Below are 26,628 nucleotides of genomic sequence, written 5' to 3'. Positions count from 1 at the left end.
TTCCCTCAAAGTACCTATTTTACTTCTATACTTATTGAACTGCCTCATCTCTCCTCCTAGTATATTAAGAACACCACACAATATCACTGACAGAAATAAGTGATATTAACACACTTGTAGTTTTCATAATCTGTTTTTTATGCTGAGGAAAACATTTAAGTGTGGAAATTACTTGGAAACCAACTAGCAGGTCACAGACCAAGACCACAGGGCAAAGCTACCATATAAGGCCAAGTTAATCTCTCTGGCTCAGAGACTCTCCTTGTTTTCTTTCCTTGTATTTCTCCAGAGTCTTTCTCCATGGATCATTTCCAACATAATCCACATAGCTTCTATCTTGTCTGAGTCCACTCTAGACCTCCTAGGTCACTGATATTTGCACAAAATGTTCATATTGGGATACAAGATCATTCTAGTTACGCCTCTGATGAAAAAATTCCTTCCTCTCGGCTACCCTCAAAACAAGAATACTTCAACAAAACATATTATTCATTTATCTTGAGGAGATTTCCATGTGTTTGGCCTGATAGACATTGGCACTTGGGAATACAAAGTAGAGCTATAATTGTGCCTTAAAGAGTTTTCACAGGCAAATAAGTGACAAAAACCAATAATTAGAAATAACACCAATAATTAGAAACCAGGCAGAAAATTATATGTAATTGCAGGAATATAGCGTTAGTGGTATAATATTAGGAAAGCTGAAATATCACTGCTAAGAGCATTGGGGATAAATACAAACCCACATCTAGTTCTAGGTCCTTAACAATCTCCTTTCTATATGATGCCTTTGCTTTGGTTTCAGTAACATATAGAACTGAATTATCAACTTCACTATGTTAATTTCAAAGAAACACTTGTATGTAATGCATTGCACAAAAACTACTAACACTTGTATGTAATGCATTGCACAAAAACATTGCACAAAAATACCCATTTTCTTACTATTTAGAAAATCAAAGAAACAGTATCCACATAGCACCAAAAATGTCTATTTTTTTACATGCCATTTATTTATCTCAGGAGCAAGCACAACTCAAATCAAGGCTTTCTGTTCAAATATGTTGCCTTTCTGATCTATCCAGAATAGCTCTTTCCTACTCTCATTTAAATCATGCGAATTGGGGTGGGTGCCATAGTCCAGCAGGTTATGCACAAGCTGGGATGCTCACACCCCATACTGAAAAGTGCCTCGTTGAGTTCCAGCTGTGCTGCTTCTGATCTAGCTCTCTCTTAATGTAGCAGCTGCTGTCCCAAGAATTTGAGTTCTTGTCACTTGACTAGGGGACTGAACCAGTGGATGGAAGTTCTTTCTTTCTCTTCCCCTCCCACCTCACCCTCCAACCCCCTCTCCTTCTCCCTCTCCATCACTATGCCTTTTTAAATAAATAAATAAAGCTTGGAAAAAATCATGTGAATTATACTGTGAGCTAAATAAATTAGGAAAATTCGAATGTCAAGAAGAGCCTGATAATTTAATTAATGCTTAAAGTAGGAGCTCTTCAATATTGTTGCTAAGCACAGTAATCCAATAAACACTCTGCTATGTCACACTAAAGTAAGTTTGTTACACTTGATTAAAAAAATCACTAAACTTACATACAAATGCAATCAAACAGAACCAATAGAAACCAATCCCTTGCTGCTTCTAAGTATTAAATGCTACTATTCTTTTCTAAATGTTCCTCAGCTTTCACTCTTTGGAAGAGAAATTTAAATGATACTCATTCATACACACACACACACATACACACACACATCTGTCCATATTTGCCTCTGCAATTTCTGCGACTGAACAGGAATTATTAATGGAATACACACTGTTACCTCCGCAACTCTCCTACTTCTTTTCAAAGACAACGCTTTGGGAATAAGGTTGCCTACACCAAGTTTGTGACATGCCATAGTCTTAGAAACCTTCTCAAACAGGAAGGGGATGGTGTCAACAGCAGAGATGTGAAGTATCAATGGATTTATGAGCTTTTATCAATTACCTATGGGCAAATAGGCCCCTAACCATGTTCTAGACAGTTTGTGAGCTCAAAGTAAGAGTAGAGAGATAATGTAGCCTAATGGGGAAAAAAAGATTCCTGCAATTTGACATAAAAGTTGTCTCTCCTCCTCCCCCTTCATCTCTTCCTCCTTCTCCCTCCTCACTCCTCTCCCTCATTCTCCTTAAGACACAGATCCAACCACCTTCCTTCTTCCATCATGCACCTCCTCTCTCTCCCCCTTCCCATGCCCTTCCACCACCATCTGCTTCATCATGAAAAATCCAGGGATTTACTTGCTGATAATTACCTTCTGCTCCTCTTCGCTGACTTTCTGCTGTACCCATGCTCCCAGTCATTAAGGATGTTTCTAAGCTAGAAAGATTACAGGCCCAAGGCCTTATCTCTCTTGGCCTCATGTGAATAGCCATCAAATACCCTCCTGTTAATTAGCTTCTCTGTTATCATAAAGCAAGAGAAAATTCTATCACCCAGTTTAACCAGTCTCATTCCTCTCTTTAGGCCAACACCAAGGAATGTTCTTAGCACACAACTTTTCCGAGACCTAATTCTCACACTCAAATGAGTTAACTGACTTTAAAAAAACTACTAAAACCAGGGAAAGGATATTTTCATTCCCCCAAATGATGATGGACTATCTCCTCCAACTCCCCCTTAAGAAATTTGTTCAGAATGTAAACTAATTTTATTGCATATCTCAAACATTTACTAAAAAAGTAAAGTTTGCAGATAAAAAATCCTCACTCATGAGAATTCTTTTGCATACTGATATTTTTATATTCTTATACAATCAAGAATATGAGATTTCTTCTCTGCTTAAAAGTCTGGAGTTGTGGAGTAGGCATTCGGCATAGTCATAAAGTTGTACTTGGGACACTGAAAACCCTTATCAGAGTGCCTGGTTAGCATCTTGTCTCGTCCACTTACAATCTGGCTCCTTATTAATGTACATCCTGGTTATGGGGTAAAAAGGTGCTATAATCCAAAAGTTGTACTGTGGAAACTTATATTTATTAAATAAATGTTTAAAAATATCTAAAAAAATGTACATCCTGGGAGGCAGCCAATAATGGCTGAAGTGCTTGAGGCCCTGCCACTCATGTGGGAGACCCAGATTGAGCTTCAGGCGCCTGGCTTTGAGCTGGCCTACTCCCAGAGGTCAAGCATCACTTCCTCTGTAAAGATTGCCCACATCCTGACCCAGTGTTGCAGGCATTTGCAGAGTGAACCAGCAAATAGAAGATCTTTTTCTCTCTTTTCTTCCTTAAGTCTTTTAAATAAAATAATTTAAATACATAAATACATACATACCTGTGTGAGCGGGGAACAAAGGGTATAGTGGATGCCCATACTTTCAAAAATAGTCTTTTTTTAAACTTTTATTTAATAAGTATAAATTTCCAAAGTACAGCTTTTGGATTACAGTAGCTTTCCCCCCCCCCCATAACTTCCCTCCCACCCGCAACCCTCCCATCTCCCGTTCCCTCTCCCATTCCATTCACATCAAGATTCATTTTCAATTATCTTTATGTACAGAAGATCAATTTAGTATCCATTAAGAAAAGATTTCAATAGTTTGCACCCACAAAGAAACACAAAGTATAAAGTACTGTTTGAGTACTAGTTATAGCATTTATTCACATTGTACAACACATTAAGAACAGAGATCCTACATGGGGAGTAAATGCACAGTGACTCCTATTGTTGACTTAACAATTGACACTCTTGTTTATGGCATCAGTAATCACCCAAGGCTCTTGTCATGAGTTGCCAAGGCTATGGAAGACTTTTGAGTTCGACAACTCAGATCTTATTTAGGCAAGGTCATAGTCAAAGTGGAAGTTCTCTCCTCCCTTCAGAGAAAGGTATCTCCTTCTTTGATGGCCTGTTCTTTCCACTGGGATCTCACTCACAGAGATCTTTCATTTAGGTCTTTTTTTTTTCCCAGAGTGTCTTGGCTTTCCATGCCTGAAATACTCTCATGGGCTTTTTAGCCAGCTCCGAATGCCTTAAGGGCTGATTCTGAGGCCAGAGTGCTATTTAGGACATCGCCATGCTATGATTCTGCTGTGTATCCCACTTCCCATGTTGGATCATTCTCTCCCTTTTTGGTTCTTTCAGTTAGTATTAGCAGACACTAGTCTTGTTTATGTGATCCCTTTGACTCTTAGTCCTATCATTATGATCAATTGTGAACTGAAACTGATCACTTTGACTAGTGAGATGGCAAAGGTACATTCCACCTTGATGGTGTTGAATTGGAATCCCCTGGCACGTTTCTAACTCTACCATTTGGGGCAAGTCCGATTGAGTATGTCCCAAACTGTACATCTCCTCCCCCTCTTATTCCCACTCCCATATTTAACAGAGATCACTTTTCAGTTATATTTAAACACCTAAGAATAATTGTGTGTTAATTAAAGAGTTCAACCAATAGAATTAAGTAGAACAAAAAATATTTAAAAGGATAATACATCAATAGTCAGGACAAGGGCTGATCAAGTCACTGTGTCCATTTCACTTCAACAAGTTTCCTTTTTGGTGCTCAGTTAGTTGTCGCCAATCAGGGAGAACATATGATATTTGTCCATTTGGGACTGCCTTCTTTCATTCAGTATGATGTGTTCCAGATTCCTCCATTTTGTTGTAAATGACTTGATTTCATTGTTTTTGACTGCTATATAGTTTTCTGAAGAGTACATGTCCCATAATTCCTTTATCCAGTCTACTGTTGATGGGCATTTAGCTTAATTCCAGTCTTAGCTATTGTGAATTGAGCTGCAATAAACATTAATGTGCAGACAGCTTTTTTGTTTGCCAATTTAATTTCCTTTGGGTAAATTCCAAGGAGTGGGATTATTCAGGTTTCTGAGGAATCCCCAAACCGACTTCTATGGTGGCTTTACCAGTTTGCATTCCCACCAACAGTGGGTTAGTGTCCCTTTTTCCCTACATCCTCACCAGCATCTGTTGTTGGAAGATGTCTGTATGTGAGCCATTCTAACTGGGGTGAGGTGAAACCTCACTGTGGTTTTGATTTGCATTTCCCTGATGGCTACTGACCCTGAACATGTTTTCATGTGTCTGTTGGCCATTTTAATTTCCTCTTTTGAAAACTGTCAATTGAGGTCCTTGGCCTATCTCTTAAGTGGGTTGTTTGTTTTGTTGTTGTGGAGTTTCTTGATCTCTTTGTAGATTCTGGTTATTAATCCTTTACCTGTTGCATAGTTTGCAAATATTTTTTCCCATTCTGTTGGTTGCCTCTTCAGTTTCCTGACTGTTTCTTTTGTAGTACAGAAACTTCTCAATTTGATGCAATCCCACTTGTTAATTTTGGCTTTGACTGCCTGTGTCACCAGGGTCTTTTCCAAGAAGTCTTTGCCTGTGCCAATATCTTGCAGGGCTTCTCCAAAGCTCTCTAATAATTTGATGGTGTCGGGGCATAGATTTAGATCTTTAATGTATGTTGAGTGGATTTTTGTGTAAGGTGAAAGGTAGGGGTCTTGCTTCATGATTCTGCACGTGGAAATCCAATTTTCCCAGCACCATTTATTGAATAGACTGTCCGTGCTCCAGGAATTTGTTTTAGTTCCTTGATCAAATAAAGGTTGACTGTAGATGTTTGGGTTGATTTCTGGTGTTTCTATTCTGTTCCATTGATCTATCCATCTGTTTCTGTACTAGTACCATGCTGTTTTGATAACAACTGCCCTGTAGTATGTCCTGAAATCTCGTATTGTGATGCCTCCAGCTTTGTTTTTGTTGTACAAGATTGCTTTAGCTATTCGAGGTCTCCTCTGTCTCCATATGAATTTCAGCATCATTTTTTCTAGATCTGAGAAGAATGTCTTTTGTATTTTGATTGGTATCACATTGAACCTATAAATTGATTTTGGGAGAATGGACATTTTGATGATGTTCATTCTTCCAATCCATGAGCATGGAAGGTTTTTCCATGTTTTGGTATCCTCTTCTATTTCTTTCTTTAAGATTTTGTAATTTTCATCGTAGAGATCGTTAACATCCTTGGTTAAGTTTATTCCAAGGTATTTGATTTTTTTTTTTTTTTTTTTTTTTTTTTTTTTTTTTTTTTTTTTTTTTTTTGGCGATTGTGAATGGGATTGATCTTAGAAGTTCTCTCTCAGCCATGGCATTGTTTGTGTATACAAAGGCTGTTGATTTTTGTGCATTGATTTTATATCCTGCTACTTTGCCAAACTCTTCTATGAGTTCCAATAGTCTCTTAGTATAGTTCTTTGGACCCCCTAAATAAAGAATCCTATCATCTGCAAAGAGGGATAGTTTTACTTCTTCCTTCCCAATTTGTATCCCTTTAATTTCTTTTTCTTGCCTAATGGCTCTGGCTAAAACTTCCAGAACTATATTGAATAGCAGTGGTGAGAGTGGGCATCCCTGTCTGGTACCAGATCTCAGTGGAAATGCTTCCAATTTTTCCCCATTCAATAGGATGCTGGCCGTTGGTTTTTCATAAATTGCTTTGATCAAATATAGTCTTAACTCTGGGCTGGCACCGATGACTTATTTCCATTGCCATGTTGACCTCCTCATTCTCTGAGCTTTCCTTATACCCATGCACACTCCAGAACAGAACAGAAACATCTCCATCTTTATCCATGCGTTCTCCCCACATGTAGAACATGCTGCTCATCAAGCATTACTTTTTTTGTGAACATCATTCTCAGGCATCAGTAGAATCATAACCTCAGGCACGTTTTTCACCACTTCATATGTGCATTGATCACAAAACTAAAGATACTAAAGTATAATTGCTACTTGAATTGATGTCCACTTAAAATATTATAAATTACTGGGTAAATGGGTACCTTTATTACAGCAGTGCCTAATGCATACCCTAAAACACAGCTGGTATTTGTAAAGAAATATTTGTTGTTATTCACTTTTACTCACTGAATCAAAACAATATTTTAAATCAAATTAACAAGTTAGAAGATCAGTATAAATTTATGCAGTTTATCATAGTCTTTTCCAAGTCAGAATTAAAACTCAGAACTGCAAACATAATAAACCATGTATTCCTTAGAATACCAGGGTATGCTCCTATATGCACCTGCACTTCTTTAATATCAGCCCTGGGTCCTACATGACAAAGACAACCTAGCTGAGTTAGAGGAAGCAACTAATGCATTTGAAAATTTAAAGCTAAACTTGTCCCATTCTTAAAATAGTTATGTCTATTAAATGAGAAATAATGAATCTGAAATATATTCTAAAAACTTAGGCAATATTGTCCTTACATGCAACTCAATAAACACATTTTTCTGATTTTTTAAATGTAGTGTTTTTCTTTTGCTTCACCAGCACTATATGAATACTTCCTATTCTTATGCTATTTCTCCCCATATTTGTGGATATTCCAGTTTCTGGGCTACCTTGCCATAAATGGAATAAATTTTCTCTAGTCTTTATTAGATTTTGAAGGGTCATTCTTTGCTTCATGTCCCTACCTTATAAAAAATGACCCATAAATGCAGACTAAATGACTTTAATTTTATTTGAGAAAAGGGCAAGAAGAACATGGTATTAACAAATCCAAGGTTTTAGATTTAGGAGTAAGCATTAGTTTTGCTGATGCTTCTGAATTATAAAAGAGAAGCACAATTCTCTCCACAACAGCAAATGGCAAACAGTGGTAAACACTTCTCTACATTTTCATTCCCAATTCCATTGGCTTGACTAATATTACTGCTTAATACTTTCATATTGATTGCAAGAGCATTATTTTGACTGCATTTAAAACACCACAGGAAGCGAACTGGGTAAACATGTCATGGGTGTTACTAGTACTGTTTTTGTGAACACTGTTGAGTTTAAATGGGGAACGGGGCATGCTTGAAAATCAGTTGCTAGGATTATCACCAATGTTGGTGTCCACTTTCTGCATCCTGCACAGGCCATGTGATTTGGAGGTCACTGTGAGGAAATGAATATTTTTAAAATTATTCTGATAGCAGGGCTGGTGCTGTGGCATAGTAGGTTTAACATCTGCCTGCAGCACCAGCATCCCATATGGGCACTTGTTCAAGTCTCAGCTACTCCACTTCTCATCCAGCTCCCTGTTAGTGGCCTGGGAAAGCAATAGAAGATGGCCTTGGGCCCCTGCACCCATGTATGAGACCCAGAAGAACTCCTGGCTCCTGACTTCTGATTGACCCAACTCCCACCACTGCAACCCTTTGGGGAGTGAACAGCAAATAGAAGATCTCTGTTTCTCTCTCCCTCTCCCTCTTCCTCTCTCTCTCTCTCTCCCTCTCCCTCTCTCTCTCTCTCTCTGTAACTCTGAATCTCAAGAAAATAAATAAAAGTTTTAAAAAAGAGAGAAATAGAGTTGTTAAAAAATTATTTTGATACCTAGAAATTTGTTTGCAACATTCACATGAGGGGTTTATACATAGAGCTTGTTTTTAGCCCAAGATTATGGATTTCTCTCAGATTAGTTTCTTGGAATGCACAACAGCTCAGTCGGTAGACAATGGGGTTTCACAGGGAAGAGAATTCAAGTGATTAAACTCCAAAAAATGACAAGAGAGAGATACTATCCTTGAGTCTTGGAAAAATTAACCTTGTGCTGAAGTGAATTATGACTGAGAAAAAAGTTTCCAAAACCAAAACTACTAACATGCCTTCTCCCTCCAAAACCTAACAGCGTCATTTTCAAAGAGTTAATGGTCACAGAAACTGAAGTACAAGATGCCACCAATGTTGACCTTTTTCACTGCATTATCATTAACAGTTGGAAACATTTAAATTTTGCCTCCTTAAAGGGTGAACACTCACTAGTCCTTTATGATAGCAATTCAACTGTCGCTCTATGTTTCATTTGGGCCATGACAAAATTCTCATCTTGCCAGGTTTGCCAAGTAATATCTCTGAAGGATGACAGTAAGACATGAAAGCATTTATGAGAAAGGAAAGTAATGGGCGAACAATCCTGCGGATTCAAGTCCACACAACAGCAAAATGAAACATTCGACAAATACAAAGGTAAGTAGCAAGGTCTACTGTGCTTTGAATGTGGTTGTGTTATATTATCCAACATAGTTTTTATTCACTATAGTCAACTCTGGGGATACAAGCTCATATTTCATACCCATATGTTTACATGGAGGCCCCACACCCAGCCCCTACCTGAGAACTGAGATAACAAAGTTAGGACCTTTAAGTACTTTTTAGATCCATGTGAATGCATAAATTAACTGCAAGGAGTGCTTCAGCCTCAGATGTTTTTCCTTCCTTTTCTATGTTTGACACAGATTGTCCCGGAGCCTAATGGACTTCAAAATCCTGCAATTAAGGTCCCTTCTGCATGCCTTTGTCCTCCCTTATCATATAGCGTGGAAGTCGCAACTCTACAACACCTTTCCTCCACTTCCTTCTTAATTACAATCATCCTGCTCACTGTGTTTCCATTAATGAAGCAAGAAAGATTACAGTTGGAGGAACTTTGGAAACAGAAAATCCACAAGAAGCGCTATTTTTAATGAAAGAAATACCGAGGAGATGAAAATTTCATTAAAAGTGTGAAAGTGAAAGAAAATAGGTCAAAATCCTGCAATTCTACAAAATTTTTGTTTACATATTGGCCCTGAGGACCACAGAACTCTAAATAACAGTAAACAGGATTAGGAAAGGAGGTGGGATGGAAAGATAATCAAAGTTTGAAAGAGTAATTAAGAGCTTTCCTTATAAGTTCTGTTTCTCCAAATTCAGAGAATAGTCATATTATGTCACTAAGCAGAAGTGTATAAATTACTTCCTGCTAAAAGTGAAATTAGAGAAGGAAGAAGAGTTAACCATTAAATTTAAAAGTAACTCTAGGGCCGGTGCTGTGGCATAGCAGGTAAAGCAGCCATCTGCAGTGCCAGCATTTGATATGTGTGCTGGTTCAAGTCCCAGCTACTCCACTTCCAAACCAGGTCCCTGCTAATATGCCTGGGAAAGCAGCGGGGGGTGGCTCAAGGGCTTTGGCCCTTGTACTCACATGGGTGACCTGGAAGAAGCTCCTGGCTCCTGGCTTTGGATCTGCCCAGCTCCAGTCATTGTGGCCATTTGGGGAGTGAACCAGCAGATGGAAAATAACTCTCTCTCTCTCTTCCTCCCCCCCCCCACCTTTTTCTTTTATCTCTCTGTAACTCTATTTTTCAAATAAATAAATAAGTCTTTAAAAATAAATAACTCTAGCCCTATAAATGTGGTCCTTTAACTTTAATTGTTGAAGCACAAGGCTAAGAATTCTGTAAACACTGTTACATCTGGTGCACTATCCAAGGCCATGGTCATAGATGCCTACAACTCATAGAGGCCATATCATAAAAAAATAAACAAGTAGTGCTGCCTAGCACGAAAAACCTTTCAAAATAAAATGAATTTGTTACCATAACAGGAGAGATTGTGTCTTGTCTTACTAACTCAAGTGCACAGCACCAATGTGTACTCGCACTTGGGAAGTCCAAGGAAACATTCCCACATCCACCCCTTCTGTAAGATGTACTGCTTGTATTATCCAATGTGGCTGGGATGAGCCATATATTCCTTCAATGTTTATTTTAGTTTTCACCTACTTGAAAAGACGAATGGGGGTGGTATAGGTAGGAAGAGAGGCAGAGACAGAGAGAGAGATCAAGGTCTTCCATCCACCAGTTCACTCAAATTTCTGCTGTCGGGGCTGAGTCAGGCTGAAGCCAGGAGAATGGTTTTACATCCAGGTATCCTACAAGCATCTGAGCCATCATCTACTGCCTCCCTCCCCGGATGCAACAGCAAGAAGCTGGAGCAGCAGCAGAGTAGCAGGAATTTTAACTTGCATAACAATACGGCTGCAGGTATCACACGTGGCGGCTTTATCAGCTGCACCACAATGTCTGGCCCAGAATGCTTTCAGAGTAGATGTATTATTATCCACACTTGGTTTTTCAATCATAAATCTGAGAAAGTTCCCCAGTCCCCACACATTGTCACCACCCAAAATCTTTGCAACAAGTGGACTCATGCTGAGGTTGTGTCTGCATAATGGAGCTTAACATGGGAAAAACTATCGCTTTCCCTGCCTGCTCTGTCCTCAGCTAAACTAATATTTGGCAATAAGACTGGATCCTTGAAATGTGAAAGTGTATGTCTATAGAAATTCCACAATCACGAATTCAAAGAAAAAAAAATCACACTCACTGAGATTTAAAAAAAGGTACTATTCCTTCATTACTAACTGATTCACTCCAGCATGTCTGCCCTTAGCTTGTAACATTACTCTATGCTGCACACTTTAGGAACACGTGTTCATTTAACTTAGACAATGAGCCTTTGGAGAAATGTTTTTGTAATGACCACTATTTTCACTTTCCCAAGCTGTTATAACCAGAATTTATGGGTGGCTTGCAAACAGTAGACAAAACAAGTATTAAATCTGTGAATGCTGAGGGTCCATTGTATCAAGAAGAATCACAGGAGATGTTACTGGAAATGACTTCCCTTCCCACCTGCCTTCCTGGCTGCCTACCTTCCTTGGCCCTCTGTGCAGCAGCTGCTGGTATGCTCTGGGCACAATACACCTCCCGCGTCTGGATGCCCCCGCCGCAAACAGGTCCTGTCACAGGCCAGTGGGGGTCCTGCTGCTCCGGGAGGAGAGGGACTTGGCATTCTTTCCATTCAGAGGTTCTCCAGGAATACCTGTTTGGTTTGATGTGTTCAAAAGAAGAAGAAGAAGTAAGGAAAATATACAATTGTAAAGAAACCTTAAGTTATGACATCAAATGAGTGTGTGATAATCTCTCATTCTAGGTCCAACTCTGCCTGTGGAGAAAGAAGTCTACTGGCTGGGCATCATGAAATCCCTGTTCTTTCCTGGCGAGAACCACGGCAGTCCATCACGGTAACACATGGCAGAGGAAGAGGAGCATGAAGGGCGATAGCATGGGTGTGTTCCAGCTTTGAAACTAGAAGACAGTGAAGAGCTGGAAACCCACTGAGCCTAAATCTCATCAGCTGAAGTTTTCAAGCACTTCCAGATGACTGGGTCAAAGTTGGCCTTTCTTTTTTATTTAGTGGCATAGCATGTGAATGTGTGAAGATGTGGATAGACTAACTTAGCAGAGATGAATTCAAACATTCCAATCTTCTTAATATAGGAAACGACTATTCGTTTTAGCCTCCTGCCATCTGGATAAAGGGTTTCATATTAAAAGCGAGTTAACACGATGCCTCTTCACTTCACTGAGAAATGCTTTTGAACATATGCAGCTATGGTTTATTTAAACTGATTTAAAAATATATACCCTTGGTTTACAAGTGGTTAAGAAACATTCTAATATACACATACATACAAGGGAGAAAAACACATAGAATTTGTATAAAATGTATAGAAAATAAAACAACTATTACACCTTCAATTTGTACCTGGAGAATAATTTCAGAGACAGAGATTCCTGTTGTGAATTATTTCAGCTTTCCTGAAGCCCACGGTATTAATACACCCCGACAGCATTCTCATAAATACCAACAAACTCAACGGCTTCTGGAACACTAAACACAACCCAAGAATATCCTCATCTCTGCTGCCCCATTTTGGCTTTGATAAAAAGTTTCACAACTTTGTGATTGAAAAAAAGGGGTAAAATAAGCAACCAATGAAAATAGTCACAGTGTTGGGGTGCGATAGTTTAAACTGTCACTTGCAAAGTCAGAATCCCATATCGAAATGCTGGTTCAAGTCCCACCTGTGCTTGTTTAAGTCCTGACTGCTTGGCTTCCAATCTAGTTCCTTGCTAATGTGCCTTGGAAAGCAGCAGAAGATGGCCTGAGTGCTTGGGTGAGTATCTCCCATGTGAGAGACCCAGAGTTCCAGGCTGCTGGCTTCAGCCTGGCCCAGCCTCAGGCATTGTGCTCATTTAGAGAACAAGTCAGAAGGCGGAAGATCTCTTTTTTGCTCTGCCTCTTCCCCTCCCTCTCTTTCTGTCACTCTGCTTTTCAAAGAAATAAACCTTTTTAAAAATCATAGGTCTCCAAGTCCCTGGCCTTACAAACACGAGGGCAAAATTCAATTAAATTTATAGACATGAAAATAAGTAAGCAAATCTCAACCGTTGCAGCCATTTGGGGAATAAACATGAGGCTAGAAGACCTTTCTTTCTGTCTCTCCTTCTGTCTGTAACTCCACCTCTCAAATAAATAAATCTTAGAAACCTAACAGTGACCAAGTCCTCACAATGAATATCATCCTATAAAGGTTAAAAGCGGAGACTCATTGGTCTGCAGAAAGCCCTCTGGGGAAAAGCATTGGGACAATTCTTTGAGGTTTATTGTACCACAGTTTTTCTCCATCTGCTTCCTTGCTTCATGTCTACCTGCTTCCCCAGGTTTCAGGATTAGACTGTGGCCAGACAAGCATGTCCAGTGCAGAATGGAGGTCCCACCTAAGCCAGGGGAACACCAACAGTAAAATGTGTCTAATACCTGTGTGTGAGAGATGGCGAGAAGGTGAGTTCTCCCCAGAGATAGCCCACTCCCCTCACCCAGGGGCTGCATCCTATTCTCCATGGATACTTAAGCTGTGGGCTAGTCCTCCTGATCTCAAGTAGTTCCTCAGTCCAGGGCAAAATACGATGAGGTTGGGGTGTGTTGGGATGCATCCTTACAAAACTCTTATTTTCAACCCCTTGTTTTCCAAGAGTCACCTAAAAGAAGTGCCCTCTGGCTATTAAGGAGGGGTCAGATACAGCAGTTTTCTTGGAGGCTGCTTTGATAGATGTAACCAAGAAGATAGGAGGCAAAAAGAGGTAACGTGTTGTAGATGACACACCTGCTTTGTAGTTGAACAGACTAGGCTTCAATCTGAGCCTTTGCCATTTTCTGGTCAAATGGCTTTGATCTAGTTCTGTTTCTCCAGTTGTAAAATGAGGATGATAACACCAAACTTTGAACCTGACACAAACTCGGTATTCGGTAAAAGTTCATCTCATCTCGTGTCTTTCTACGTGTGTCAATTGCCACTGTCTAGTCAGAAAACACACACACACACACACACAGCATCAACATTCTATTTATGAGGACTTCACTGATGTCATTGAAAGTCCTACTGAAAAGATTTAGGATTGCCACCATCTAAGTTCCATCTAAAACCATGCTAGTTTCTCATTAACCAAAAGCACCCAACTCCCATTCACTGGCATGTGACAATTTCTCTAAAGAAATAGAAGGCATTTGTCACTATCACTATTGTTTACCACCTCAGAGAAAATACCAACCCAGCAAGAGATGGCGGCAAAAAGTACCTCTGAAAGAATGCTGGATTCCTTTTTATAAGTGTGGGTTTTTTCGTAGTCTTCACTCTACTTTAACCTTTTTTTTTTTTTTTTCTGAAGTCCTATCTATGTGTAGTCACAAATCATCTGGCAGCTTTGAAAACCGAACACCCTGAACTCTACCAACCTGAGAAAGCATTTCCAGGATCTGACAGAATAAGAAATCAAAGGAGTCTGCTAGGCTAAACGTTACTCCCTTTCTCCTTTAGAAGCTGTTACAGTGTTCGTCCTCCTGCCTCCATTAAACGTGCGGCCTGATGCCTGGGACACTCGCTTTCATGGCCAAACCTGTGTCACAGTCCAGGTCTTCTCAACCCCTTCACTACCAACTCCAGTACCTTTCGACACCTCCTCATTTTGTCCTCCTGCTTAGTAGAGAAATACAGGAACTCTCCAGGGCAGACTTCTACCTCGCATGGGTGAGCAGCACTATCACATTGGCTGTGGAAATGCCTCTAGTCCTGTTAGATGGACACGGGATGAAAGAATTAAGTCGATCGTCACAGCCGTTAGTGTGTAGGATCAATTTGCTGTTTACAAAAGCATAGGTGAACAGAATGGATAAGTCATTAATTCATTTAGGCTACTGGGGAATCATGAGAGATCCCCAAGTCAAAAAATCAACAGCCAACAGTTCTGCCTGCTTATTCTGTGACAGGCTATACTTGATGTATACATGATAAACTATTCAGTAGCTTATACGATGCTACTGAACTGAGGTGCATTTTGTCATATAATCCTCTCAGCAATCCTGTGAAGAAAATATTATTTCCCCTTTTACATAAGGGAGAACTGACTTTAAAAAGTAGCTCCTCCAAGGTCACATAAGTAAGTGAGAGACTAGGATTCAAAGTCAGGCTTATCTGATTCTAAAGCAGCCTTCCCAAGAAAATGACATTCTGGTAGATTAAAACAATGAATGACAAACCCATGAAACTCTATCAGCTTCAGAAAACAATAGGAAGCTACAAGCCTTGCCCTTACAAGGATACATAAGTGTTGGTCTAGGGCAGAGGCTGAAACAAAAGAATATCCTCTGTTGGCGCTCAGTGACCAGTAACATTTCATACCACCAAAATATTTTTCACCTAGTCTCAAACACAGTTGGAGAACATTTTCTAGCCGAACACTTGATAATTAGAGCACTATAGTCACATATAGAAGGAAATCTTAGCCATTTCATGATGTTACTTCAATTCAAAAAGAGAAATAAAGTTCTTTCATAAGCCAAGTTAAGGAATCCATAATTGTAAAAATTCAAATTCCCACAGATATATTCAGATGACAACTTTTTGAACAGAGATGGATTTCTAAGTCTCTGAAATCAAATTCCACATACAGTTCCCTGGAAATTCTGAACATTAGGTGACGGGGTCATCCTTTCACATAAAAACAACGCAGATGACCCCACTGTGGGAGAAAGCCTCCTGTCAGCCACTCTGAAATCACCAACCACTGAGTAGGGAAAGGTAAATAACAAACACTGAGTCCACAGAAAAGGCATCCCTAGTAGTTATTCAGTTTAGTTGAGACAAAGAATGTATAAAAGACTCAAGACAGAAACCAGTCAGCCAGTAGGCTCTACTGGTTAAAGCAATAAGGCTGTCCAAACAGTAAGGGAATCACTTCCTCATCCACACCCTCACTCATTGTTTTCAAGAAGTCATTCATGAGCTCCAACTATGTGCCAAGGATAATTTCATACGACAGAGGTACATAGAAGTGAACAAGACAAAGTGCTTGACCTGGGGAATATTACCTTCTAGTGTGACAGACAGACATAAGTGCACCAATACATAGCAAGGCATCAAACAACCTGTGGAGGAGAGAGATGGATGAGGAGAGCTATTTCAGTGTCATCACCAGGGAAGTTCTCAAAGTCCTGAATGAAATGAGAGAGTGAGTACAAGACCAGCTGGCCAGGGCTGGCGCCGCGGCTCACTAGGCTAATCCTCTGCCTTGCGGCGCCGGCACACCGGGTTCTAGTCCCGGTCCGGGCACCGGATTCTGTCCCGGTTGCCCCTCTTCCAGGCCAGCTCTCTGCTGTGGCCAGGGAGTGCAGTGGAGGATGGCCCAAGTGCTTGGGCCCTGCACCCCATGGGAGACCAGGAGAAGCTCCTGGCTCCTGCCATCGGATCAGCACGGTGCGCTGGCCGCAGCGCGCCAGCCGCGGCGGCCATTGGAGGGTGAACCAACGGCAAAGGAAGACCTTTCTCTCTGTCTCTCTCTCTCTCACTGTCCACTCTGCCTGTCAAAAACAAAACAAAAAAAAGACCAGCTGGCCAGAAAGGGTTCTAGGCAGAGCAATGAGCATGGGGAAGAGCCCCGGAAGGGAGAGGGCTTGCCTCTTTCCAGGAACAGCACAGAAGACAATGTGGTTCGGGCAAGTGGGCAGGGTGGAGTGGTAGGAATGGAGGCATACTCAAGAGTAGAGCTATACAGTGAGCCTTGTAAGCCAGAGTAACGAATGTGAGCATTATTCCAAAGGTACTGAAAATCACTGAAAAATGTTGGGAACAGCAATAAGATGACAAGATTGACATTTTTACAGGATCACCAGGAGTACAAAAACAGACTATGGGAAAAAAGAGCAAGACTAGTTTGGAGGCCTTTGCCAGTCTAGGATATGATGGTGAATTCACTTGGTCTGATCATAGGCAATGTGGTGAGAAGTTACAGATCCAGGATGCATTTTGAAGATGGAAACGATCTTCTTTTTATTTATTTATTTATTTATTTGACAGAATTAGTGAGAGAGAGAGAGAGACAAAGGTCTTCCTTCCATTGGTTCACCCCCTAAATGGCCGCTATGGCCGGAGCTACACCGATCCCAAGCCAGGAGCCAGGTGCTTCCTTCTGGTCTCCCATGCGAGTGCAGGCACCCAAGCACTTGGGCCGTCCTCTACTGCCTTCCCGGGCCACAGCAGAGACTGGAAGAGGTGCAACCGGAACTAGAACCCAGCGCCCATATGGGATGCCGGTGTCGCAGGTGGAAGATTAACCAAGTGAGCCATGCGCCGGCCCCAGAGACAATCTTCTAATGGATTAGACATTGGCCCACCTATGAGGGAGATTCAGATGAAGAGCTTGACTCCTGGCTTCTGCCTGGCCAGGAGAGAAACAGAGTGGTGATGATGGTTCCAAGCTTATTCTGCACCATGTATTAGCAGCACAATTTTTTGACACTAAACTCTGGGGTAAAACAGCCCATGAAAGGGAACAAATCCCAAATGAGCAACTAACTATACATTAGAACTGTGAAATTTGGTTTTTCTTCATGTACATCTGTTTTCTGAATTGTCTCTGCATCCTGGAAATTCATTGCTCAGTTTCTTCATATTTTCTCCATAATTTAAATCCATTCTTAGGAAATTGTCAGTAAGTGTATCCACATGAGGGACGAACAGCTTAGAGTTAATGCATTATTATTTTCCAGAGGCTTATGCAGGTTATAAGAAAAAATCAAATACAAAGGTAAGGAAATGGGAAGACTAGTTGTCTGGTCTGATCAACTCACGTCCTGTCTGTAGGTTTAACTACCACACTGTACTTCACCAAAATGTACAAGTATTACATGTTAATAAAATTAAACTAACATATTAAAAAAGAATAAACTGGGATTAAGCCAAAGAAATAAATTTATTTTTCCTCAAGAGATACCAGTGACAAGTTGTGATTTAGCAAATCCTACTTGAGTGATTGGAATTAACTGTTAACTCCAGGTAAGCAGCTTGGCTGACTGTAAGTTATGTTGTCCAACCTAAGCCATCCCATAATCAAACAATTCCCTCTATTGTGGGCAAGAGGTAGACAAAAGGAGTAGGGATTTCATTGCTGTGAGGCAGTAAGTAGAGACACCCTAAATCAGCGAAATCAGAGTTAGAATAGTAGGCACATTAGTATGTGTTCTTCAAAGACCTCCATCCTAGTAATGTGACGCAAAGTGATTCTAACAGCAGTAAGATGTCAGGACCATCACAGCTTCGCAGCAACCTCTGCCCTCTAGAATTCAAGCTTTGTCACTTTCAGAAAGCTCCGAATTGCTTACAGACTGCGGATTTCACTTCTCCTTCTTCTAAGGCTTAGATGTAAAACAAAGCAAGGTGGAATAGAATCTGAAGTGTTTTAATGAGGACAGATTGAAAGAACAGTTGCATTATTTAATGGTCATGTTTTGACTGAGCACATATAGATTCGCAAACACTCCTGCAATTGAAACCCTAGTGCAAGCTATTCAAATTAAAAGCTTGTGCATTATAAAATCAGTGTACTACAGCATGACTAATTTATGATAATGTCTGTTGTCCTTTTAAATTTGTGAATGCATTTAAAAAAGAATTAACTTGTCATTTTTACTGAACAGATGACCAAAATAAAGGGGTACTGATCACGCTTTATACATTTTATGCACTAGTAATTTTTTATTGGCTAGAGTGGAACTATTGATTATGGAAAGCTACTCTGAAGTGCAAAGCTCTTTGCTCTTCGGCAGATGGCTTTGCTAGCCAAACTCCACATATGTATTATTAATAGACTTCTATTGCTATGCACAGCACTTAACAGTACGTTAACTTTCTTACTCAAACTGGAGAACAAATCTTCCATCCAGGAGGACTTAAAGTGGCACAATGGGGACTCGTGAAACAATATGCACTAGAAATAGACAGACTTTATAAAAAGTAATCAGTCTCCTATTGAAACAATTTCCATATTCTTTGAAAACTGTTGTTTCTTTTTATAACAAATTTTTCCAAGGGTTTCAGGCCATGATTCCTCTCTTGCTCAGGTGTTACAGAAAAGTTGCTTTATTTAAACAATAAAATTTCCTTAAAAATCCATTAATTTATTCGGCATCCATTTATTCAGTTCCTACTATTGGTAGGTTAGGTCTATGGTAGGAAACCATGGAGAAAGTTCAGAAAATAACACAGGTGGTTCATCCAGAGAATAAAACTTTGCAAATCCATTTGGTGATTTCCTCCACACCCTTTTTGAAGCAACACACATAACCAATACCAACAGAGACTTCTTAGCTGGAAAACCATACACAGTATCATTAGGAACATGTAAGCCATGTTCCATGTGGAAATCTCCATGCATCCCTCTTGTCTTATGCAGATGTCCTTATTTGATCTACTTGATGGTGTCAATTTCATCTGCTCTTAATGTGAAAACCTGCTTTGTATTATGTACATATATCATATAATAAATCCTGTGAGCAAGAGGCCAGTGTTGTGGTACAGTGGCTTATGCCACTGCTTAGGACTCCCTCATTCCAATCAGAGTGTCTAGGATCAAATCTTGCCTCTGCTTTTTTTTATTTATTTTTAAGACTATTTATTTAGGTATCTGAAAGAGTTACAGAGAATGAGGGAGGGAGGGAAGGAAGCAGAGAGAGGGAGAGAGAGAGAGGGAGAGAGAGAGAGAGACCATCTATCCTCTGGTTCACTCCCTAAATGACTGCAACAAGCTACAGCTGGGCCAGACTGAAGCCAGGAGTCAAAAGCTTCATTTGGGTCTCCCACGTGAGTAGGCCCAAAGACTTGGGCCATCTCCTGTTGCTTTCCCAGCTGCTTTCGCAGCGAGTTGGATCAGAAGTGAAGTAGCCAGGACACAAACTAGCATCCGAATGGGATGACAGCAGCACAGGCAACAGCTTAACCCATTATGTCACAACACTGGGCCCCTTGAATCTACTTCCTGCTAATGAGCCTTGGAGGCAGCAGATGAAGGTCGAAGTACTGAGGCTATTGATAGAATCTGAGGAGTGAACTAGCAGATGGGAGATCTCTCTGTGTATGTCTTTCCTTCTTTCAAATAAATAAATAGTCAATTTTTAAAAGAATATTGAAGGGCCGGCACTGCAGCTAACTTGGCTAATCCTCCACCTGTGGCGTCGGCACACCGGATTCTAGTCCCGGTCAGGGTGTCGGATTCTGTCCTGGCTGCTCCTCTTCCAGTCCAGCTCTCTGCTGTGGCCCGGGAAGGCAGTGGAGGACGGCCCAGGTGCTTGGGCCCTGCACCTGCATGGGAGACCAGGAGAAGTACCTGGCTCCTGGCTTCGGATCAGCGCGGTGCTGGCTGCAGCAGCCATTGAGGGGTGAACCAATGGAAAAAGGAAGACCTTTCTCTCTGTCTCTCTCTCTCACTGTCTAACTCTGCCTGTCAAAAAAAAAAAAAAAAAGAATATTGAAGATATGGAAGAAAGTACTCTGTACATAATGTGGGTTTGGAAATTCTCTACATTTGAGCATTCACACATTCATGTATTCATCTAATGTTTACTGAGCATTTATTATGACCCAGAGACAAGACTCTGAAGATGAATAAACCATTGCACACTGTGGCTCAGTGGGTTAAGCCACCGCCTGTGTCTCCAGTAGCCCATGCATCCTGGTTCCCGTCCTAGCTAATCTACATCCAGCCCAGCTCCCTGCATATGTTCCTGGGAAGGCACTGGAAGATAAGTCTAGTGCCTGGGCCCCCGACACCCACAAGACAAAGACAGAGTTCTCTCTCCTGGTTTTGGCCTGCCCCAGTCCCAGACCACTGCAGCTGTTTGGGAATGAACCAGTGGATGGAAGACATCTCCTTGTCTTCCACTCTCTCTCTGTAATTCTGCCTTTCAAATAAACAAGTACATATTTTAAAAATTAAAAAAGTGAATACATACTGAAAGCTTTCAGTTTCATCAATTTCTGGTGATTAAATTACCAGCATGGCAACCCAGACGCAAGTGTTGAACAAGCATCTCCTCACAGCATATCCCTGAGTTTCAATAGGTAAAGGAAGCAAATACAGAAGCCCAGTGCTCAGCCACCATCCTTTTCCTTGGAACTCTGGATGTTACAGTCATCTGAACCCTCATCAACTAGTTTCCCGGAATTTTCTCAAAAGAAAAGAATTATATCAATAAACAAAAATTTTGGTTCAATTCCTCAAAAGGACATTCAGGAGACCCAGGTTGGACTTAGGGAGTTATTTTATGGACAAATCAATGTGGAAGGCCCCAGATCAAGGCTCCACATAGAATCTCTCAGCATGAATTTTCACAGACTGACTTCTTATGAAGCATTTCTACTTTACTCATACAAAAGATAAATTCATAAACAGCAGAAACAGGGAAAAATGGGTTACAAGAGCCCATCTTTTCACTGCCAGACTAGGGTATTGAAACAATATCTTACAAATGGCCATTTCTGTGTTGTAATGTCACACAGTCTATGTAATGCTATCAGCCATTCAGCTTCTACTTTGATGTTCCTTTAAAAGTTTTACTCTGCATTGGACACTATCATTCTTAATGGTACAGTCTTTTGTTCAATGTCAAACTCTAAAAGTTCACGGAAGAGGCAGAACAGCCATTTTCACAGGAAAACTGTTGTCTCTCAGCGGGGCGATAGAAGTTGCTGGTGGGTCATCTGAGGTGTCACTTCTAAATAAGATGTGTGCAGTGGGAATTTCCTCAATCTTCTGCATTACCGTGTCTTCAGCCATAATGGCAGCCTCTGCTTAGTCCCAAGGGATCTTGACTAGCTGATCCAGAATCAGATTTTGTCTCAGTTCTCTGAGTTGAAACATTTAATATTAATAGCGCAGACTCTGTGTCCCTTGTCTTTCTTTATCCTATCTAGTAAACAAGGTGGCCTCATCAGTTTTAATGTTAGAATGATTTTTCACATTTCCCTTAGTTAAGATAGTAGAAGCTCATACTTTGTGCATCTTATATAACTCATCTGTCTCAGTGTGTGAGGTCAGAGAATTCTTCCTAGGGTCACAATGCCCAACAAAAAGAGATAACCTTGCCATGAACGAAAGAGGCAAGAGGCAAGTAGACTTAGCCTATCTCTCCCCTGTTAATTCCCTACATAAGGCCGGTGCCGAGGCTCAATAGGCTAATCCTCCACCTTGTAGCCCCGGCACACCGGGTTCTAGTCCCGATTGGGGCACTGGATTCTTTCCCGGTTGCCCCTCTTCCAGGCCAGCTCTCTGCTGTGGCCAGGGAGTGAAGTGGAAGATGGCCCAAGTGCTTGGGCCCTGCACCCCATGGGAGACCAGGAGAAGCTCCTGGCTCCTGCCTTCGGATCGGCATAGTGCGCCAGCCGCAGTGCGCCGGCCGCAGAGGCCATTGGAGGGTGAATCAACGGCAAAGGAAGACCTTTCTCTCTGTCTCTCTCTCACTGTCCACTCTGCCTGTCCCAAAAAAAAAAAAAAAAAAAATTCCCTACATGCACCAGAGTGACTTGCAGGAGGTGGCCAGGGGGAGGTGAGTATATGAAATTACAAATAGACTATGAAATGTTAGACTAAGAGCTCTCTTATGGCCTGAATATACTGATCAAAACACATACCATTGAAGACACATTTAGGCTACGTAATACCTACACTCATTTCATTCTGAAACTTCCTGAGTCACCATAACATATACGTGTCTCTGTCTCCTTTCAAGCGGAGTTGCCCCAAGACGATTCCCAAAGTGTTTTGACCCAGGCGAGCTCCTCCTGGTTACAACTCCTTTCATGAAGCCATGACTCAGAGATTGACAGGCATGGTTTTCACAGTTAAAATGCTGGTCAGTGTAGCCCAACTGATGAGGAGTATCCCCCAACGCTATGCAACTGAAGAATATTAATATGCAAAGAGTAGAGCACCTCTCTCACTGCACTCTCATTCTCCAGTGTTTCTCCTCTAATTACCTAAATGGATAATTGCTAACTTCATTTAAGCACTGACCCCTCAAAGCTGCTTGTTCAAGTGAGGCTTTTCTAATGGCCCTGTTAAATTCTGTAGCTTGCACATACTCCATGTTCGAGAGTCCTTTATATTTACCTTACTCTAATGCTTATTTTTTCCCATGGGTCATATACCAAGTGCATAGCTTATTGTTTGTTTACCTGGTATATCTTGGCTAAAATTTCAGCTTTGTAGGCAGAGAGACCTTTGACTATTATACTCTCTGAGATATTCCAAATACTTAACACAGTGTTTGGTATATAGCAAGAGCTCAATGTGTATTTATTGAATAAATGAACACATCTCCCTTAGCAGAGATGGCATGAGAGAAAATGTCAAGCCACACACTCTAAGAGAGCTTACAAAAACACTATGAAGAGTTACAAAAATATACATTCTCCTGCTGGGTAGAAATACAGTGAATTAAATTGCTCAATGCATATGAATTGTTTATAACTTCTAGGAAAGGAGGAATATGCACTTTTGTTCCCTAATAGATTTTTGGCTCCAATCTCTTTGTTCACAATGAATTTTAAACATCAATGTCCAAATATAAATAAAAGTTAGGATAAAGCCCTCATGCTATATATCTTTCCTGTGAAAGCGGCCACAGCCCAGATTTCAGACCAATAAGAATACCAGGTGGTATTAATCTGTTGCTAATTTTTTTTTAATTCTCCTTCCCACAACCAAGTAGAATCCTTAGTTAACATTGAGTGGTATTTCTGTGAATTCTTCAAGACTCCTAGTTTCTAAAGATTCACCATTTTGAAAGGTTTATTTAAAATGTCAAGCTCAGAAACATTTTCAAAAAGTAGAACAAGAGGGCTGAGTTCATTGCCAATGAAATTTATCAGCCTCTATTTTTCAGACATTAAGGCATAATCAAAGGAAGATCAATATAGAAATTCACCTTGGATGCATCTTGAATTTTTGCCATTCCACATTGTTTTTGTGGAAAAAACATACTGCGTATTAATATATGTATATATATTTATGTATGTTGGTATATGTTTCTACTATGCCTGTCATGAGAATCAGTATGCTCTAATAGAAAGCACATCCACTTCAGAGACATTCTAACTTTAACTAAAATCTTAAAGCCAATTTTAACTCCTCTCACTCTTAAAAATATCTCACTTGGATGATAAAATCTGTGCTATCCAAAATACTCTTTATATTTAATTAATGTGTAACTCAGTTATAATTATTGGCCAGCAGTAAGTATTCATAAAAGGGAGGCATTATGTAACAAATGTAAATCCAGCTCGATTTTCTCATCATCATTAAGAAGGCACTAACCTGACTTCTAAGAGAACTGCAATAAGTATTAACAAAGAAAATTGAGGCCGGCGCCGCGGCTCACTAGGCTAATCCTCCGCCTTGTGGCGCCGGCACACCGGGTTCTAGTCCTGGTCGGGGCACCGATCCTGTCCCGGTTGCCCCTCTTCCAGGCCAGCTCTCTGCTGTGGCCAGGGAGTGCAGTGGAGGATGGCCCAAGTCCTTGGGCCCTGCACCCCATGGGAGACCAGGAGAAGCACCTGGCTCCTGCCATCGGATCAGCGCGGTGCGCCGGCCGCAGCGCGCTACCGCGGCGGCCATTGGAGGGTGAACCAACGGCAAAAGGAAGACCTTTCTCTCTGTCTCTCTCTCACTGTCCACTCTGCCTGTCAAAAAAAAAAAAAACAAAAAAAAATAAAATAAAATAAAAAAAAAAGAAAATAACGGGGAGAAATCACTAGTCATCCCATGAAAATAAAAAAAATATATATTAAGGTCATCATCAAACTCAGATTCTAGTCCTACTTGCTTCTCATTGAAAACTTTTCTGAATTATACTTCCATAGGGAAAAAGGGTTTCCAAATTGTCCAGAAGAAATAAATTTTCACCCCTTAAAATTATTACATATTATGCTGCCCAGTGAAATCAGGGATTTTTCTTCCTAGAGGAAATAAGCTCATTGGAAATAGCAACTCAACAATGATCCTTCCTACAGTGTCTCCTACGTGCTAGACATGTGGTTTGGTGTTTTACACACCTGATAATCATGGTTCTCATCCCAGCAACACAGGCAATGTTATTAGATTCTGTCTACTGAAAAGAGCAATGTCTGAGAGAAATCGTATAGCATGTTCAAAGTTACACAGCTGGGAACTGATGGAGGTACAACTTTAATCCATGTGTAGCCAACATCAAAGGGAACAGAGACCCAAGAGTTATGTCATTTTCAGGCCCCTGTTCTGCTCTAAAATTAGCATTTTGCAAGATGGACACAAATGTAAATACAATGTGAGGCTGTACATTAACATAGAAAAGATCACAAACTCCATCTACTTTCTCTTGAGATGAGAAATGATAAGGATGTAAGGAGTCATTTTTTGTAATTAAAAAAAATGATTGATGAGCATGCAAAGAGTTCGCTCAATCAACAGTGGTTCCAGTCATGATGTGAGGAAGGGAGTGCAGACTCTGACAACAGAAACTTGCCTTTCTCACACCCACTTTCAACAGCACTTGCTGGGCTTGTAACCCTACCTACCTTTCATACATCACCAAGTGATGAGTTCACACAAGAAAGCATTTTTTGACTCATTTTTATTTTTTATTTTTGGTTGTGGAAAGGAGTCTCAAATTTCAGAAGCTAAAAGAAACTATACAAGATGACGATCCTAAACAGATACAGACTTAACAGATACAGTTCAAGGCAGCTTTCCACCAGAAATGACCACAAATCCATATCTAACAGACATCTAGACAGCCAGCCTCAAATGACTCTGTCATTATCAGACTCTGACTACTGTCGTCCAACAGGCTAGACAAAAATACATTAGAGGCTTCTGCCAGGGCATAGTTAGACAGGCAAAATATAACCAACATCAAGATCATACAATACAGTTACTAGCAGATAATAACTCCTTTCCCACAATTCTCTGGTCCCCTGGGACTCTGGAATAAAAAACAATACTACAGCCAGCGGCCGTGGCTCAACAGGCTAATCCTCTGTCTAGCGGCGCCGGCACACTGGGTTCTAGTCCCGATCGGAGCACCAGATTCTGTCCCGGTTGCCCCTCTTCCAGGCCAGCTCTCTGCTATGGCCCGGGAGTGCAGTGGAGGATGGCCCAAGTGCTTGGGCCCTGCACCCCATGGGAGACCAGGAGAAGCACCTGGCTCCTGGTTTCGGATCATCGCGGTGCGCCAGCTGCAGAGGCCATTGGAGGGTGAACCAACGGCAAAGAAAGACCTTTCTCTCTCTCTCTCTCACTGTCCACTCTGCCTGTCAAAAATTTTTTAAAAATTTAAAAAAAAATACTACAGACTGGCAGTGAGATCAGAGACAAATGAGGGTTGGAATAAAAATGTGGACAATGATTAGCTATGAAACTTTAGGGATTACTTAATCTGTCTGAGTATTCATGGCTTCATTTACAAAACAAGAGTACTAGGTTGTTGCAAGAATTAGGTGTGTTAGGGCCAGGGATGTGGTGCAGCAGGTTAAGCCATTGCTTGTGCCACTGGCATATTGCATCAGAGCTCCAGTTCAAGTCTCAGC

General features: G+C 40.8%; 1 protein-coding gene across 1 annotated transcript in view; it reads right to left on the bottom strand.

Annotated features, from left to right (window-relative positions):
- Nucleotides 1–26,628, bottom strand: part of THSD7B (thrombospondin type 1 domain containing 7B) — an 864,031-nt gene that overhangs the window by 609,563 nt on the left and 227,840 nt on the right. Inside the window, exon 4 of the mRNA XM_062199372.1 lies at nucleotides 11,545–11,714. Coding sequence (XP_062055356.1) covers nucleotides 11,545–11,714 — 170 coding nt within the window. The remainder of the gene's footprint in view (nucleotides 1–11,544; nucleotides 11,715–26,628) is intronic.

The sequence above is a fragment of the Lepus europaeus genome, chromosome 1, assembly GCF_033115175.1.
Source record: "Lepus europaeus isolate LE1 chromosome 1, mLepTim1.pri, whole genome shotgun sequence".
In the NCBI taxonomy this organism is placed as follows: Eukaryota; Metazoa; Chordata; class Mammalia; order Lagomorpha; family Leporidae; genus Lepus; species Lepus europaeus.
This window is presented reverse-complemented; position numbering and strand designations above follow the sequence as displayed.